Source organism: Corvus moneduloides, chromosome 11, assembly GCF_009650955.1.
Source record: "Corvus moneduloides isolate bCorMon1 chromosome 11, bCorMon1.pri, whole genome shotgun sequence".
Lineage (NCBI taxonomy): Eukaryota > Metazoa > Chordata > Aves > Passeriformes > Corvidae > Corvus > Corvus moneduloides.
Window position 1 is genome coordinate 12,173,650 of NC_045486.1, and position 12,724 is coordinate 12,186,373.

At 45.9% G+C, this 12,724-nt stretch overlaps 1 protein-coding gene across 6 annotated transcripts in view; it reads right to left on the reverse strand.

Moving 5' to 3' along the window:
* MGLL (monoglyceride lipase) overlaps window positions 1-12,724 on the reverse strand; it is a 100,915-nt gene that overhangs the window by 11,121 nt on the left and 77,070 nt on the right. For 5 of the 6 annotated variants that reach the window (XM_032120962.1, XM_032120957.1, XM_032120960.1 and 2 more), the window contains 2 exons: window positions 5,174-5,310; window positions 3,544-3,654 (listed from right to left, as the gene is read on the reverse strand). In XM_032120962.1, coding sequence (XP_031976853.1) covers window positions 3,544-3,654; window positions 5,174-5,310 — 248 coding nt within the window. The remainder of the gene's footprint in view (window positions 1-3,543; window positions 3,655-5,173; window positions 5,311-12,724) is intronic. The other variant, XM_032120958.1, reaches the window with a different exon arrangement.

Consider the following 12,724-nt stretch of genomic DNA (forward strand, 5'->3'; position numbering starts at 1 on the left):
CAGATTTCAGGCTGCAGTGCATAAGTGATGTTGGGTGCCATTTGCAGTAGTTGCCTAGGCTGCACTCGTTTTGATAAGCATATTCTCCAGGGAACCTGTAAATAAACAACAGCCAAGTGTGCATGCATTGGCTAAAGGAATCCATTGCTCACACGTCTCCTGGGAACAACACACAAAAGCATCGAGCAGCCCAGGATGGAAACTGCTGGCAGAAGAAAGGGTAACATCTTTCATTTCAATAGCACTACAAGCATGTTGATACCAGGGTTCTGCTCTGATCTTTGATAGCTGCCTATAATTAAGTGATCACCACTTAAGTCAGAAAATACACAGTTAGTGTTCATTGGTCTGTTTTATGGCCCTGTGGTGTTCACAGCTAGCACTTGCAGGTAGGCTGTCCCCTGTGCCCTCTGTTTCTGCAGATACCTAATCACTTCTGAAGCACTCCCTGGCACTTCAGATCACAGATGACACATGACAGATTAATTATTATATTAGAGGAATAACACAAGGTTGAAGTCAAAGTCATCCAGGAGTGAAAAGCAGTAAAGACTCACAGCAGCTTTGGGAACACGTGTGTACCTTGGGGTAGGTATGAGTAGGAACCAGTGTCACTGTCTAGCAGAATACTGAGTCCCTCACTGGCTATGACATTGTGTCAGCAAAAAATTAAGTTTTACTAGACAACAATGCAGGTATGATCTTATGATGATCCAAGCAGGAATGGGGTTTTCTTCATTTCGTGTTAACTCCAGGCAGTGATGATTTGAGCTATGCACCTTCATGTATCCTAGGCAGGATAATGGACTCTGAACCTATCATCTCTGCTAAACTGGACAGAATAAAGCAAAAAAAGAAGAGGTTTTAATATAGTACTTTCTCCCAGTTTGAATATACCTTAGGAAAAGTCCTTTGCAGTGTTACTGGGTGTAGATTCAGGCTGAAAGACAGTGAGCAACATGATGTCCAGTCAGGTTGGAAAGAAATAGATCAGCAAGAGGCAAAATGGAAAACACAAAAGGTAAAGAGAGAATATTGTGTAGCGAGTCTTTAAACAATAGGCTGAGGGTCAGTACAGGATTAAACACCAGGGAATATTTCCTAAGTGGTTGTCCTGCCCACATGATTTCAAAGCATTCAATAGCAGAAATGAAGTGGGAGATGCTCTTTTACCCCTGCTCTGCCCTTTGCCAGCATATGTGACTCCTGTCTCTGCAGCCTTTGAAACTTCGAAGATTCAGAGCTGAATTTTGTCCAGATCAGTTGAGAAGAAAAGGGGGAAGGCAGCAAGATCCCTCTCACTCCACTGGATTTGCAACTGGATGCTTCCATCAGGACACAGGATTTACAGGGCACTGGTGAAACTGTGTTTCTGCAAAGAGCAGCATTTGATCTTCCTGCACAGAGCCTGCAAATGTGCTGCGCTTCTGCTGCTGCCAGGGCTGGCTCAGCATCAGGGAAGGTATTTCTAAGAGGGTCTAAAGGACCCAGTGTGTCATCTGGCTCGCTGTTATTGTTGCCTTGAGCCCTCGTTTGTTCAGGCCAAGGTAAATTCTTGCTCAGCTGGAAACTTCCCCAGCAAAGGGATGAATGCAATGGTCCTTGGGAAATGGCCCAGGGCTGAGAAGTCATACCAGTTCCAAGGGAAAACTAAGTCTTTGTTCCTCAGAAGCACAATCACCATGAAATGTTTTTTGACTCTCAGAGGAAAAAAGCCACACAGCTTTATGGGAAAATGTGGCTTATGCAGGAATACTCTGCTTGTTTTCAATCCTTCCTCTTGCAAATACCTTTTCAGCTCGAGAACTGATTTCAACTGAGTGTGACAGAGCAGAGCTATTTCAGGAATAATTAATTTTTTATCAGTTTTGAAATGCAGCAGTAGATTTGAAAGAGAAAGAAACTGACTGTGCTCTTGTAATACTGCATGTGAGAGACTTTCTAGGAAAGAGACCGTATAAACACCTCCAAAATACTTCCATTAGAGAATAGGATTTCCTACCTAAATAATGCATCATTGCATTTATTTCTTACACTGAAGTAAAGCAACATCTGGTACAGATCTGCAACAAACCAGACTACAGTAATGCTAGTTCCCACAGAATTAGTGAGTCCTTGTTTCAGAAAGGGTTTAGCATCTAGCAAAAGATAAAGGTATAGCAATCTTTCTCTATTTTCCTTGATTAGGAAGAAAAGGCTAACAGTATCCCTCATATTCAGACTGTTTATTGTTTTTTCTTAATATTTATTCTTTTTCTGTTTCCGAAAAAGGAAAAGGAGGGGCACTGGTGCTCATGGGACACTTATGCCAGATGTAGCCTCACCCATGAAGAACCCGTAACCGGCCTCCTAAAACCAGACTTTGGTACTCTGACTCCTATTGAAATAAGTTTACCTGGACTGGATGACTTCAGGATTCACTTCTCCTCTTAAAATTAGGTAGGACTATGGGAAAGCACTTAGAAGGAAAATATTGACTGGCATCCAGGTGCAGCAGGGTCTTCCATCTTAAGGCTAGAGGTCCTAATGCATTTTCTTCAGTGGAAAAGAGGTGATTAGAAAGCACCCTTTGGTGCTTGTAATGATTTGTGAGATCCATAGATGGCTTTGGCTACAGCAGAAAGTGGGACAGGATTATACTGAAAGCTGAGGCAATTTGTCTCCTTCCTCACAGAAGAAAAAAAAGGAGAAATAGCTTAGAAGTAAATTAAAACAAGAAGCTAACCCTAGGAGAAGTGTCTAAGAAGAAAGGATAAAGGAGTGAGTCTTGTGGGAATGAGATGCTCTGTCCTTCCTGCTGGTTTAGCTGCTCCTTCCCTTTGCTTCCAGCTTCTGGATTGTTGTTTATTCTTTTAAAAATGCAGAAAGGGGGAGAGAGCTGAGGCTCAATTGCTTTGCAGAACTTCCCTGGGGAAGGGCAAACTGGGCAATGCAATTGTGGATCAGAAACAGCTCTGGAGGGCAGATGTGAATGGCGGGAGGGATAAAGCATAAATGAAAACCAAAAAAGATGATCTGGACAAGAACCAGTTATGGTACCAAGCCAAATGGGATGTAGCTGGGGCAGTAATGCTTTAGCTGGAAGCCTCTTTTGAGGCTCATAAACGATTTCTGGGACTCAGGAGCTTTGGTTCTGATTAGAAATCGGTCATCCCCAAATGCCAAAAATAACCCTGGCCTGACTTAGCCAGCAGCCTGTGTTGCAACTGTACCAGACTCTGCATGAGTCAGGAAGAAAGCTGTAGGAGCGGAAGGGAAAGGACGGTGCTGTGTGGGCTGCCACAGGGTGAGGTGAAGAAAGCACAGTCTGCTACCACCAGTACCCGACTCTTGCTTAAATAGGTTTTTCTGGACAGGTTCAGGATTCACTTCCCCTCTGAAAAGTAGGTGGGACTGTGGGGGAGGCACATAGAAGAAAAGTATTGACTGGCATCTGGGTGGCACAGATCCCAGCAGGGTTTTGCATTTCAAGGCCAGAGGTCTTAACACTTTTCCTTCTGCAGAAGAGCAAGGTGACCATGTGCAACGCGGGTTTGCTCTTACCTTGATGGGAGTAGCGACTTCTGGGCTGGCTACCACTAAAGGAGAGATTAACAGCATGCCTGAAAACTCACTGGGTCGCTCACTAGCTGTCAGAATGGAGATGGCTCCCCCCTGCAATGCAAAATAACAGCCCACAGCTTAATACAGGTGCCAACATCTTATTTGTATAGTAATCCTGTTACTGGAAGGGGTTTAGTCCAAGCAAGCAATTACTTCTGCCCCACTGATAGTGCAGTGTGGTCAGCAAGGAAGGCTGGAGGAGTAGGAGCACTGGAAGTGTCTGGTTTTTGTGGGAGAGAAGAGATCTGGTTTCTGTTCTCGTGCTATAAACCCTCACGTCACACTGAACTCAACTCTCCATGCAATGTTCATCAGCTCCCTGGGATGCCTTGTGTCCTCTTTACTTAAAAGGACTAAGAAGTAAGAAGAAAATGTCTGAAGTGGTAGTTCAGGTGGGACTTGAAAAATAAGTTGAGGTTTATCAGCTTGACAGACTGGTGCTGCATCAGGAAGATGCCGTGAAGCCGGGCTTGCTCTGTGCCGTGCCCCTGGTAACCTGGGCAACAGCAATGCTGCCATCGGCATGCGAAAATCTTCACTAATTAATAGGAGTTAAATATTCTCCTCCTCAGTGTCCCCAGCCCCTCTGGCCCCACAGTGTTGTGCCCAGGGCCTGGCAGCAAACACCCAGCCCATGGTCCGGAGCTGAACGCCAGCCAGGCTGAGCCATCCCACACGAGGACAGGGGCTGATGGCAAGGGGTGGGCATGGAAGGGATCTGGTGGGCTTTCTTGGGAAAGTTTGTAGAGGATTAGTTGCCAAGGGAAATATTTGGTGAAATTCCACGCTGCTGGAGAACCAGGGGCTTGTTAAACGGTGCAGCAGCAAGAAGCATCTCAAAGACCTCACTGGGAAATTAGCTCCTTGTTACAGCGGCTTTGGAGCACGGGAGCCCTTCAGAGCATGCCATGCCTTCTTATGCAAGAACACTTACTTGTCTGAGCATGGACTGAATCCCAAAGTACTTATTCATTTTCCTCTCCTCTGGGAAGGCAGGGAGAGCAGATCAATGACATCAGTGGGAATACTGTTAGCTTGAATAAAGGGATTTGGCCCGTGCTGTCAGAATCAGGCTTCAGATCTGTTCACCAAATCAGTGCCTTTGTTTTTGCAGCCTTAATCCCTGGTACATTTTCCTGTTAGGTTGTTTAACAGAATGAGGCTACAGGGTATTTTCGTGCTTGCATCCACGCTGCTCACAAAGCTTTGGAGGGCTTAACCTCCTGGTTACTGGTTAAAATGAAAGGGGAAGCCCGATACTGCAGGGAGCTGGTGTGACTTACCACATAGCCATGGGAATGAATGGTCCTGTTAAAACACCTCCTTGTGGCAAATGGCACTAATTAGGGCCACGGTGGGGGCAGAAAAGTTAAGGACTGGCTTTACTCAAGGCAGATCTCAGGGTTATAGCATGCTGGCAAATCAGTCAGTGAATTAAGTGGAAGGGAAGGTTCCTTGTAGTTTTGTTTTCCTGCTGTGGAATGAGTTCTTTCCTGCCACCCACATGAGTACCACTGGACTATGACACATATCCTGGGTACTGCTGGGAGGGGTAGGGGCGGGTGCTTACCATGGAGTGCCCCAGGATGAGAACGGGCAGCTCAGGGTGCTCTTTCTTCATGAGATCAATGTGCTGCAAGCTGTCCCTGATGAAGACGTGGAAATCTGAGACAACCATACGATCACCCTCGCTCTGCCCATGGCCAACTGCAGGGGAAAAGGAGAGCACACAGATAAGTCATTTGAAGCAGTGGTTACAGTCAAGAAAGGACCTGGCAGAAATAAGCCTGTTGGACTGTTGCTGTCCTAACTTCACCTTCCCCTGCAGTCATGTCTCAACAGAAAAAGTGCTGCAGAAATGCAAAGGAAACTGCACAGAGCTGTCAAGTGCCATACTGTCCATGATCTGACCTTTTTAAAAAAAATCATAGCATCATAGAATACCAAGGGGTTGCAAGGAGCCTTAAATTTGGACTTCTATTCCTCCATGTTTCTACCTGCTCTTCAGAGCTAAGAGTACCGATCTACCTCTTGCAACCTCCAACATCAGGGTGACAAAGGGCGGTCTTGCCTTGCTGATGGGTCACTGCATGCTGGGAAATGGGGTTTGCCTCAGGGATCATATCCTCTTGGGTCTGGTGGCTCACTGTACAGCTGTAACTGCTGTGTAGCATCTTGGCAAGAAACAGAAAGATTCTGAAGACTAGATACAGTTGCTATAAACTTAATGGACCGTGGACACTGCCTTTTCCAGGGCCTGGATATGCATAAGCTTCACAGTCCTGCTTTTTCTCATGATACCCTGGAGCACTGGGTGGGCTGGAAACCTCCTCTGTAGGAGGTAAAGGGTCAAGTGATGGAGGTTGCAACAGCCTGCAGTGGCATCCTCCTCCTAAACAAGAGTTAATGCACACTGTCCTGCACCTGGACACTGTTTCCTCACTCTGTATCTGGGAATTATCTTGCCTAATGGAAGGGAGGAGGAAGATCAAAACAGGAGATGGTGAGTTGCCATGGGAACAGTGGCATCCCTGGCAGAGGTGGAGCCGCATCACCACCAACACACCCCCAGGCAGTTTGGAGCTTACAAAGGCTTGAAATTAATACCACCCTGGGGAAGCAGTTTGCATGCTTACCTGACCACACATGCATGTTATTGTCTGTCACAAATAGGATTCATCCTTAGAAATAGCCCCTCTGCTTGGTTCTGTTCCATGCAGGTTGTTAAGGAAAATTGTGAAGGGGAAAACTCATCCCACACCTATGGGATAGAGTGTAGGGAGTCTCAAACATCTCCTTCCTGCTGGGTGTCTCCTTAGGACTTCTCCAGTGGGCACTGAGGCACATTTACAGACACAAAGGGGCAATGACTTGTTAAAGGAGGTGAAGTGCCTGATAATTGTTGACGTGCTGGATGGCTTCCCTTCCAGTGATCAGCAAAGAAAACCACTGCTGACACTGCCACAAAGGTAGTTGCATCTGCTGGCAGTGGTCATACCAGCAGAAATCAATGCGTCTCAACTTTCTTGTAAGCCACCCAAAAAAATCACCTTGCAAATTAGGCAGAACTTCTAATAAAAAGCTGGACTAAATTCACTCCATCTAGGAAAAACTGGACCCCAAACTTGGTTTTTTCTGTCCTGCCGGGTGGTCTCCGTGGCTGGGTCTTTTGGCAGTGAAGGCTGCAATCAGCCACACTGGCTGCCAGAGAAACCCATACACATCATGCTGATCAATTATAAATAACATATTACCAGTTCTGCTTTCCATGCACACACTCTAATTCCTGCCAAAATATGGTGCAGCAAGCATCCTCCATGGATCAGTGACCAGAAACAAATGGAAGAGCAAATTAAAATACAGATCATGATAATCTCTAGAACTGAAACCATGTGTGTGGCTAGAGGATCTATTAACTTTAAACTGACTTTTGTTACAGATGGAAAGTGAGCTTTTTACAACTTTTATACACATGCAGTCCACTCACTTTATGGTTCTCAAATGTGTTATCTGCCTATTATTCAACTCCAAATGTAGCAGGTTAATACGAATTGAACAGTCCAGAGAGAGGAACATTTTCCATTACAGAGCTCTGCACTTCAGCTTCTTTTTTCTCCAGTGCTGCCTCACTTGCTTCTAGTCTCTCCTTCTCTGCAGTACTCCAGCTGAGCAAGCAGAGACAGCAAACCCCCGTGGCCCGGGGTCTGTAAATGGGCCATGACTCCTTGCTCTGGAACTGTGAGTCTTTGGTCTGTTTTTCGATGAGACAGAGGCCGGTCTGGATGGCCTCCTTGGCCCTCAGTGTGGAGAATTTCCCCTGGTCCTACCACATAACAGTGGCACTGCTTGTAACAGTCAAAGTAACGATTGTGGAATCCAAGAAATATCTGTGCAATGCCGTGACAAGTTCCCCCTCGAATTTCTGCGGGGTTTGGGGGTTTTTATTAATAGCTAAATGAACCCCCCTTTTGACCCTGGTTTTAACTACTAAACTCCTGTTCCCCACTCACATGGCACAGAGCAAAGTCTGAGCAGCAGTTTGTCTGCATGTGTGGGACAGGAAAGCCATGCAAGTCTTTGCTCTGATGTTATCCCTGCCCCTTGCACAAGGTTAGCCAGGGGGCATTGCTAGGTCGTGGTCTTTTATTTTACTATTTTCCATTCTTCCCCTCCAAGAAACCAAACTTTTTCTTCCAGTGAATGAGTATATTGCAAGTTTGAATCCCCCAGCTGAGAAAGCTTCAGGGTGAGGAACTCAGACCCCTTCTATTAGATGAAAGACATTTGCACAACCAAACATCAATACAGTCAAGAATATTGACATGTTTTTCTCTGATCTTTTGCCTTTAGAGCTATTAATAATGAAAGGCCAGGTTCATCCTTGATGTAAAGCGATTTGCTTTGGGTTTTGCTGGGAATGAATCTGTTGCAGTGATTCCACAGTGCCAGTGGCAAAACAGCAGGTGCAAGAGAGGGGAACCACCTTCACCCAGCAACTGGAACTAACCAGAGACTGCTCCACACCCAAGTGACACAACACCAAGGGAGACAACAGAGAAGTGTCCCAAGGATCACAGCTTCATGAGTTCCTCATCATAGCACTCCCACAGGAGCCTCTGGTTTTAACAGGGCAGTGTGAGGGGCAGTGCACAGAGCTGTGACTGCTGGTGCACGTCCCCCCAGCACACTCAGCATCCAAAAGCTGTTCAACTCTTTCACAAATACCTGGCTTCACACCCAGCTCGTGTGGTTCTCTGCCAGCCCTGTGTTTGTGCAGTGGCTCAGTGATAATTTCAGGCTGTGTGTGCTCAGCTCATTGCAGACACCCTTCCCATGAGTCTTTAAAAGTGAGAATCCAAACCACATGTTTACAAGTTGCAAATCTAGAATTACGAGGTCTAAGCATCCATTTCCAACCAAACACGCCCCTGCAAAATAACTCGCTTTGCTCAAACAAAATCTGAATGAAGGCTGGCATGATCTGGCCCAATATGTCATGGTTATTAAATTCTTCCCTCTATTTTTGGCATGAGTGTGTTCAGACTGCAGCTCTACGCTGGAGTCAGGACCAACAACTCAGTCAGTCCTGTCAGAAAGCATGACTTCAGGGCATGATTTCACCCGTGATTATAGATCCTCCAAAACTACACATCTCTCTGGATGAAATAATACTGACTGGATGCACAGGAAGACAAAGCTGAGAGTTCAGGGAAGGAGTATTTGAGGGTGTGAGGGCTCTGGGGGGTCTGTTATAACCAAAAATCCTGTGACCCTGGAAATGTGTACTTCTACAAGTACCTTCCTTCCTCAAATCCCATATTGTCTCATGCTGTGGGGCTTGCTTTTGAAAGCCACTCCAAAGAAGCCAGGCTTGTCAGCTGACATTGGCTCACATGCCTCAAAAAAGGTTACATCCTGGTCAGATTGGAGATATGCAGAAAAACATGTAAATAAAAAGCACATTCCAACTTGACACTCCCTTCCCTTCAGTAAAAGCCAAATGGGAGCTGCCTGAAGAAATGAGCAGCCCAGCTCTGGGCTTGTTAGGCAATCTCAGTCTGATGAGGGGACCTGTGCTGGATCTCCACCAGCACGATGCTTTTTTGCTGGGGCTGTGGGGCCATATCAGAGCTGAAGAATGCAGTAAATAAGACAAGCAGAATATTAGGCAGAGGGGAGAGCTTGGCAGTGCCTGTCCCTGCACACTGTGGGGTGCCTCAGCACCCAGCCCTCAGAGGCACTGTGGGGATGGGTGAGTGTGGCAGCACACCCTGTCCCAACCACTATACCACCCTTGGATACCTGCACTGGTTTTGTTCTAAACTTTTACACAAGCCACACACTATCCATATTTCTTTCTCTTTCCAAGTGCTCAACCCTCCTGGCAAAAGCAGAGCCTGACCCTGAGTGCTCAGGTGAGGACTGAACTGATCCTCAGACCTTCAGCAGGAACATTTTGCTATGGAAGATGAGGAGATGGGAATTGCAGGTCAAATGTTGAGTTCAGCTATCTTGCTGTAAATTCGCCAATTTCAGTGCTGTTCCTTAAAGCTTATAGTCATGGGAAAGCAGAAATTATGGACCATGTTGTTTTTTCAGCCTTTGCTCCCTATTTATTACGGAAAAGCCATAAAACAAAGAGAGAGGACAGGAGAAATCTGCCTAGGGAACAATAATTCTTCAGGCAAAATTTGTATCTTGGCTTTTCACATATTTTGATGTTTCCAGCTTTGGGGGAAGGGGATGGTTTGGATCCGTTTTTATTGTAGTGAGAACACCACCACTGTAGGGTGAAATGTTCTCCCTGGCCAACTGATGGTAGAAACAATGAGGAGGAATGCAGAGCTTGACTCCTGCCCCAGGATTCATCAATACTATCTGTTTTCCTCTCTAGAGGCGTAACTCCAAGATTTTAGGGTGGGAGATTCAGGAACAGGCAGAGCCAGGGGTTAGGTCAGGAATTCCAGGCTTACCACTCCCTCAGCACCAACACATGTTGAATTGCAATGTTACTAACAGAAGAGTGTCAGGAGTTTTCTGTGGTTGAAGGTGAGAAGTGCCACCACTGTGAAGTCAATGGTTCCCAGACACAGCTGAGGAGCAGCTCCAGTACCACAGAGTCCCACACTAGAAATGATGGCAGGGGGGCCATTGGCAAGGTTTGGTGCTGGAGTGTTTGATTTAATGAGCTGGAGCATGGTGTGATTCAATTCCCAAAGAGCTCTTGTAGGCCAGAAAAGATGATTTTGCTGCTTTAGCACTGGCACTGCAGCAGCAGTGGGCAGCAGCATGTTACAGCACAGATAGTGGTGTGCAGAGGAAGGATTTTTGTTAGAGCCTACAGCCAAGCTCAGGTTGAAGATCCTCTTCCTTTACTGCCTTGTTAATCAATAAGCTTGTTGGAATCTGACAGGTCTGTTTGAAGCAAATGCCCAAATGGCTTTTGGGAAAGAAGCTATTATGTGTTTATTAGCTTTCAGAGAGATTTGTTTTATTCCTGAAGCCCTCTGCTTCTATTTTCTGCCCAAAATTGGAGATGGAATGGACTTCTCACTGGTGTTGGACACTGTGATGTGGGAAGGTGAGCCTACCTCACCCTTTTTTGCTCTCATCCCACCACAGGTCATGCTGCTGGTGAGAGACATGAGAACAGGGTGTCCTGCTTGCTGTTCAGCTGTCTGGCTTAGGGGAAAAAACCACATAATTAAAAATTCTCATAGATGCTTTCCCTCTGCAGGTGGCCCACACAAAGGACCAATGCTGGGTCTGGAGCCCACAGGAGGGAGATGCCACTGAAAGAAATGTGTATGGCTCTTCTGGTGCACAAGATGTAACATGCCAGCCTAAACCCTCTCCCATGATCTTCCTGAGCTTGTGGCAGCTTGCTCAGGTGGGCACCTCACTATGGTGGCCACAACCTATCCTGAGAGCCCACTGTGATGGGAAGGGACCATTTCAGCAGCTCATTTCAATATCCAAACCCCACTGACTGGGAGACAGCAACAGCCTGCCTCTGCTTTCCTCTCTGCCCTTTACAAAATGCATTCAGACTTGGAGAGATAACTTAAAGCACAAGATGCAGCAGATACAGCTTTCCAGAGTGTTTCAGCTTTAGAAGCCAGTGCAGCAGTTAATGAAGTGTGTCACAAGGCATTGCAGCTGATGCCTGTATGTGTGAGCTCCACTGAAACTCCTCTGAGCAAGGACTGCTTTTTTTTGTTTTTGCACTTGTACACCATCAGCACCATGGGGCATCACCACAGACCTTGGTCCAAGGTACAGCAAGATCTAAAAGTAATAATTAACTCTAATCCCAGGCTACAAGGCAGCATGGTTTTGCAGAGGAGAAGACTGGAGAAAGCACATGGGTGGAAAATTTGGGGGAGACAACACACAAGGCAACACAGCAAGTGTTCTGTGAAGCCTTGATTTTCTGCTTGGTGATTTTTTAAGGTTTAATGAAAAAGTTATTAATGAACTAGTAAACACTTCAAATTGTCATAACAGTTCACTACTGAAAAACTATACTTGTTTTGTAATGAATCAAGTACACATCTTTTTCATCAAGTGAGCAAAGCTCATTAATTAAACATACTGGATTTCAAAGCTCTCAATGTTTAATTATTTGTTTAACAAGCAGTACATCTAATCCACCATTCAGACACACAAACAACTAAAACAACAGGAAGAAGCTTCAAAGCAGGACAATCAACATCTGGAAAAGTCAACAGACTGTGCCTGTATTGCCAGTACCATGTAAAGCAAGTGTTCCTCTGGAAGAACAAATACACAGAGGAAGCACCTCCGAGACCATCCTGCAGATTCCTGCTCAACAAAGCATTTTTACTGCCCTCAGAACAGACTTACCACAGAGAGGGAGCCTGTTCTGGTTTGATTTCCCCAATTTTTTTCCATTCTTCAACCGAATCAAGTCTGATGCACAGAGGGCACTGTGAAATTTCTGCCCTCCATCTGTACCTACTCTTCATTTTGCTGCATGTGGAGAGCAGAGGCACCAGGACAGAGACATCTGAGCCAGAAGAAAGCAGGGTAAGCTGTCCTAGGATTTAGGACATAGATCATGGTCCCTTGACTCTGATCAAGCTGCCATCTAGGTCAGCTGCTGTGCTTATTTTGCAGCTAAATCTTGGAGGTTGAGTGTCTCAGTGTCCACCTGACTGAGCCTTAGCTGTGCACCCTCCTCTTCTCCCACAGCTCTGGTTTCCACTGGAAGAAAAACCAGTTTGACACAGGCCTATGGTCTTTCCCAGGTAGATTACTTTCACATCAGGAATCAAAAGGAGAGGATCCCCTCTCACCACTGCTTCCACTTTTATGTTCTTTGAGAACCTGAAATACAGCTCAACATATGCTTATCCTTAGTAACATCTGGGTAGTCCTGGGCATACCTTCTTTAGCACCACCAGTAGAGATGCAGTGAACACATGGGTTTTCCCACACAGGCACATTATACAACCACTAGATATGGTAGCCAACAGAATGACCTCTTACCCTGGGTGTTTTATGTATGAAACATGTAGCTAGGAACCACAGGTGGATTCTGTCTCTCTCTGACCAACAGAGAGCCTTGTCCTGAAGGCACAAGTCCATCAGCTTCCTT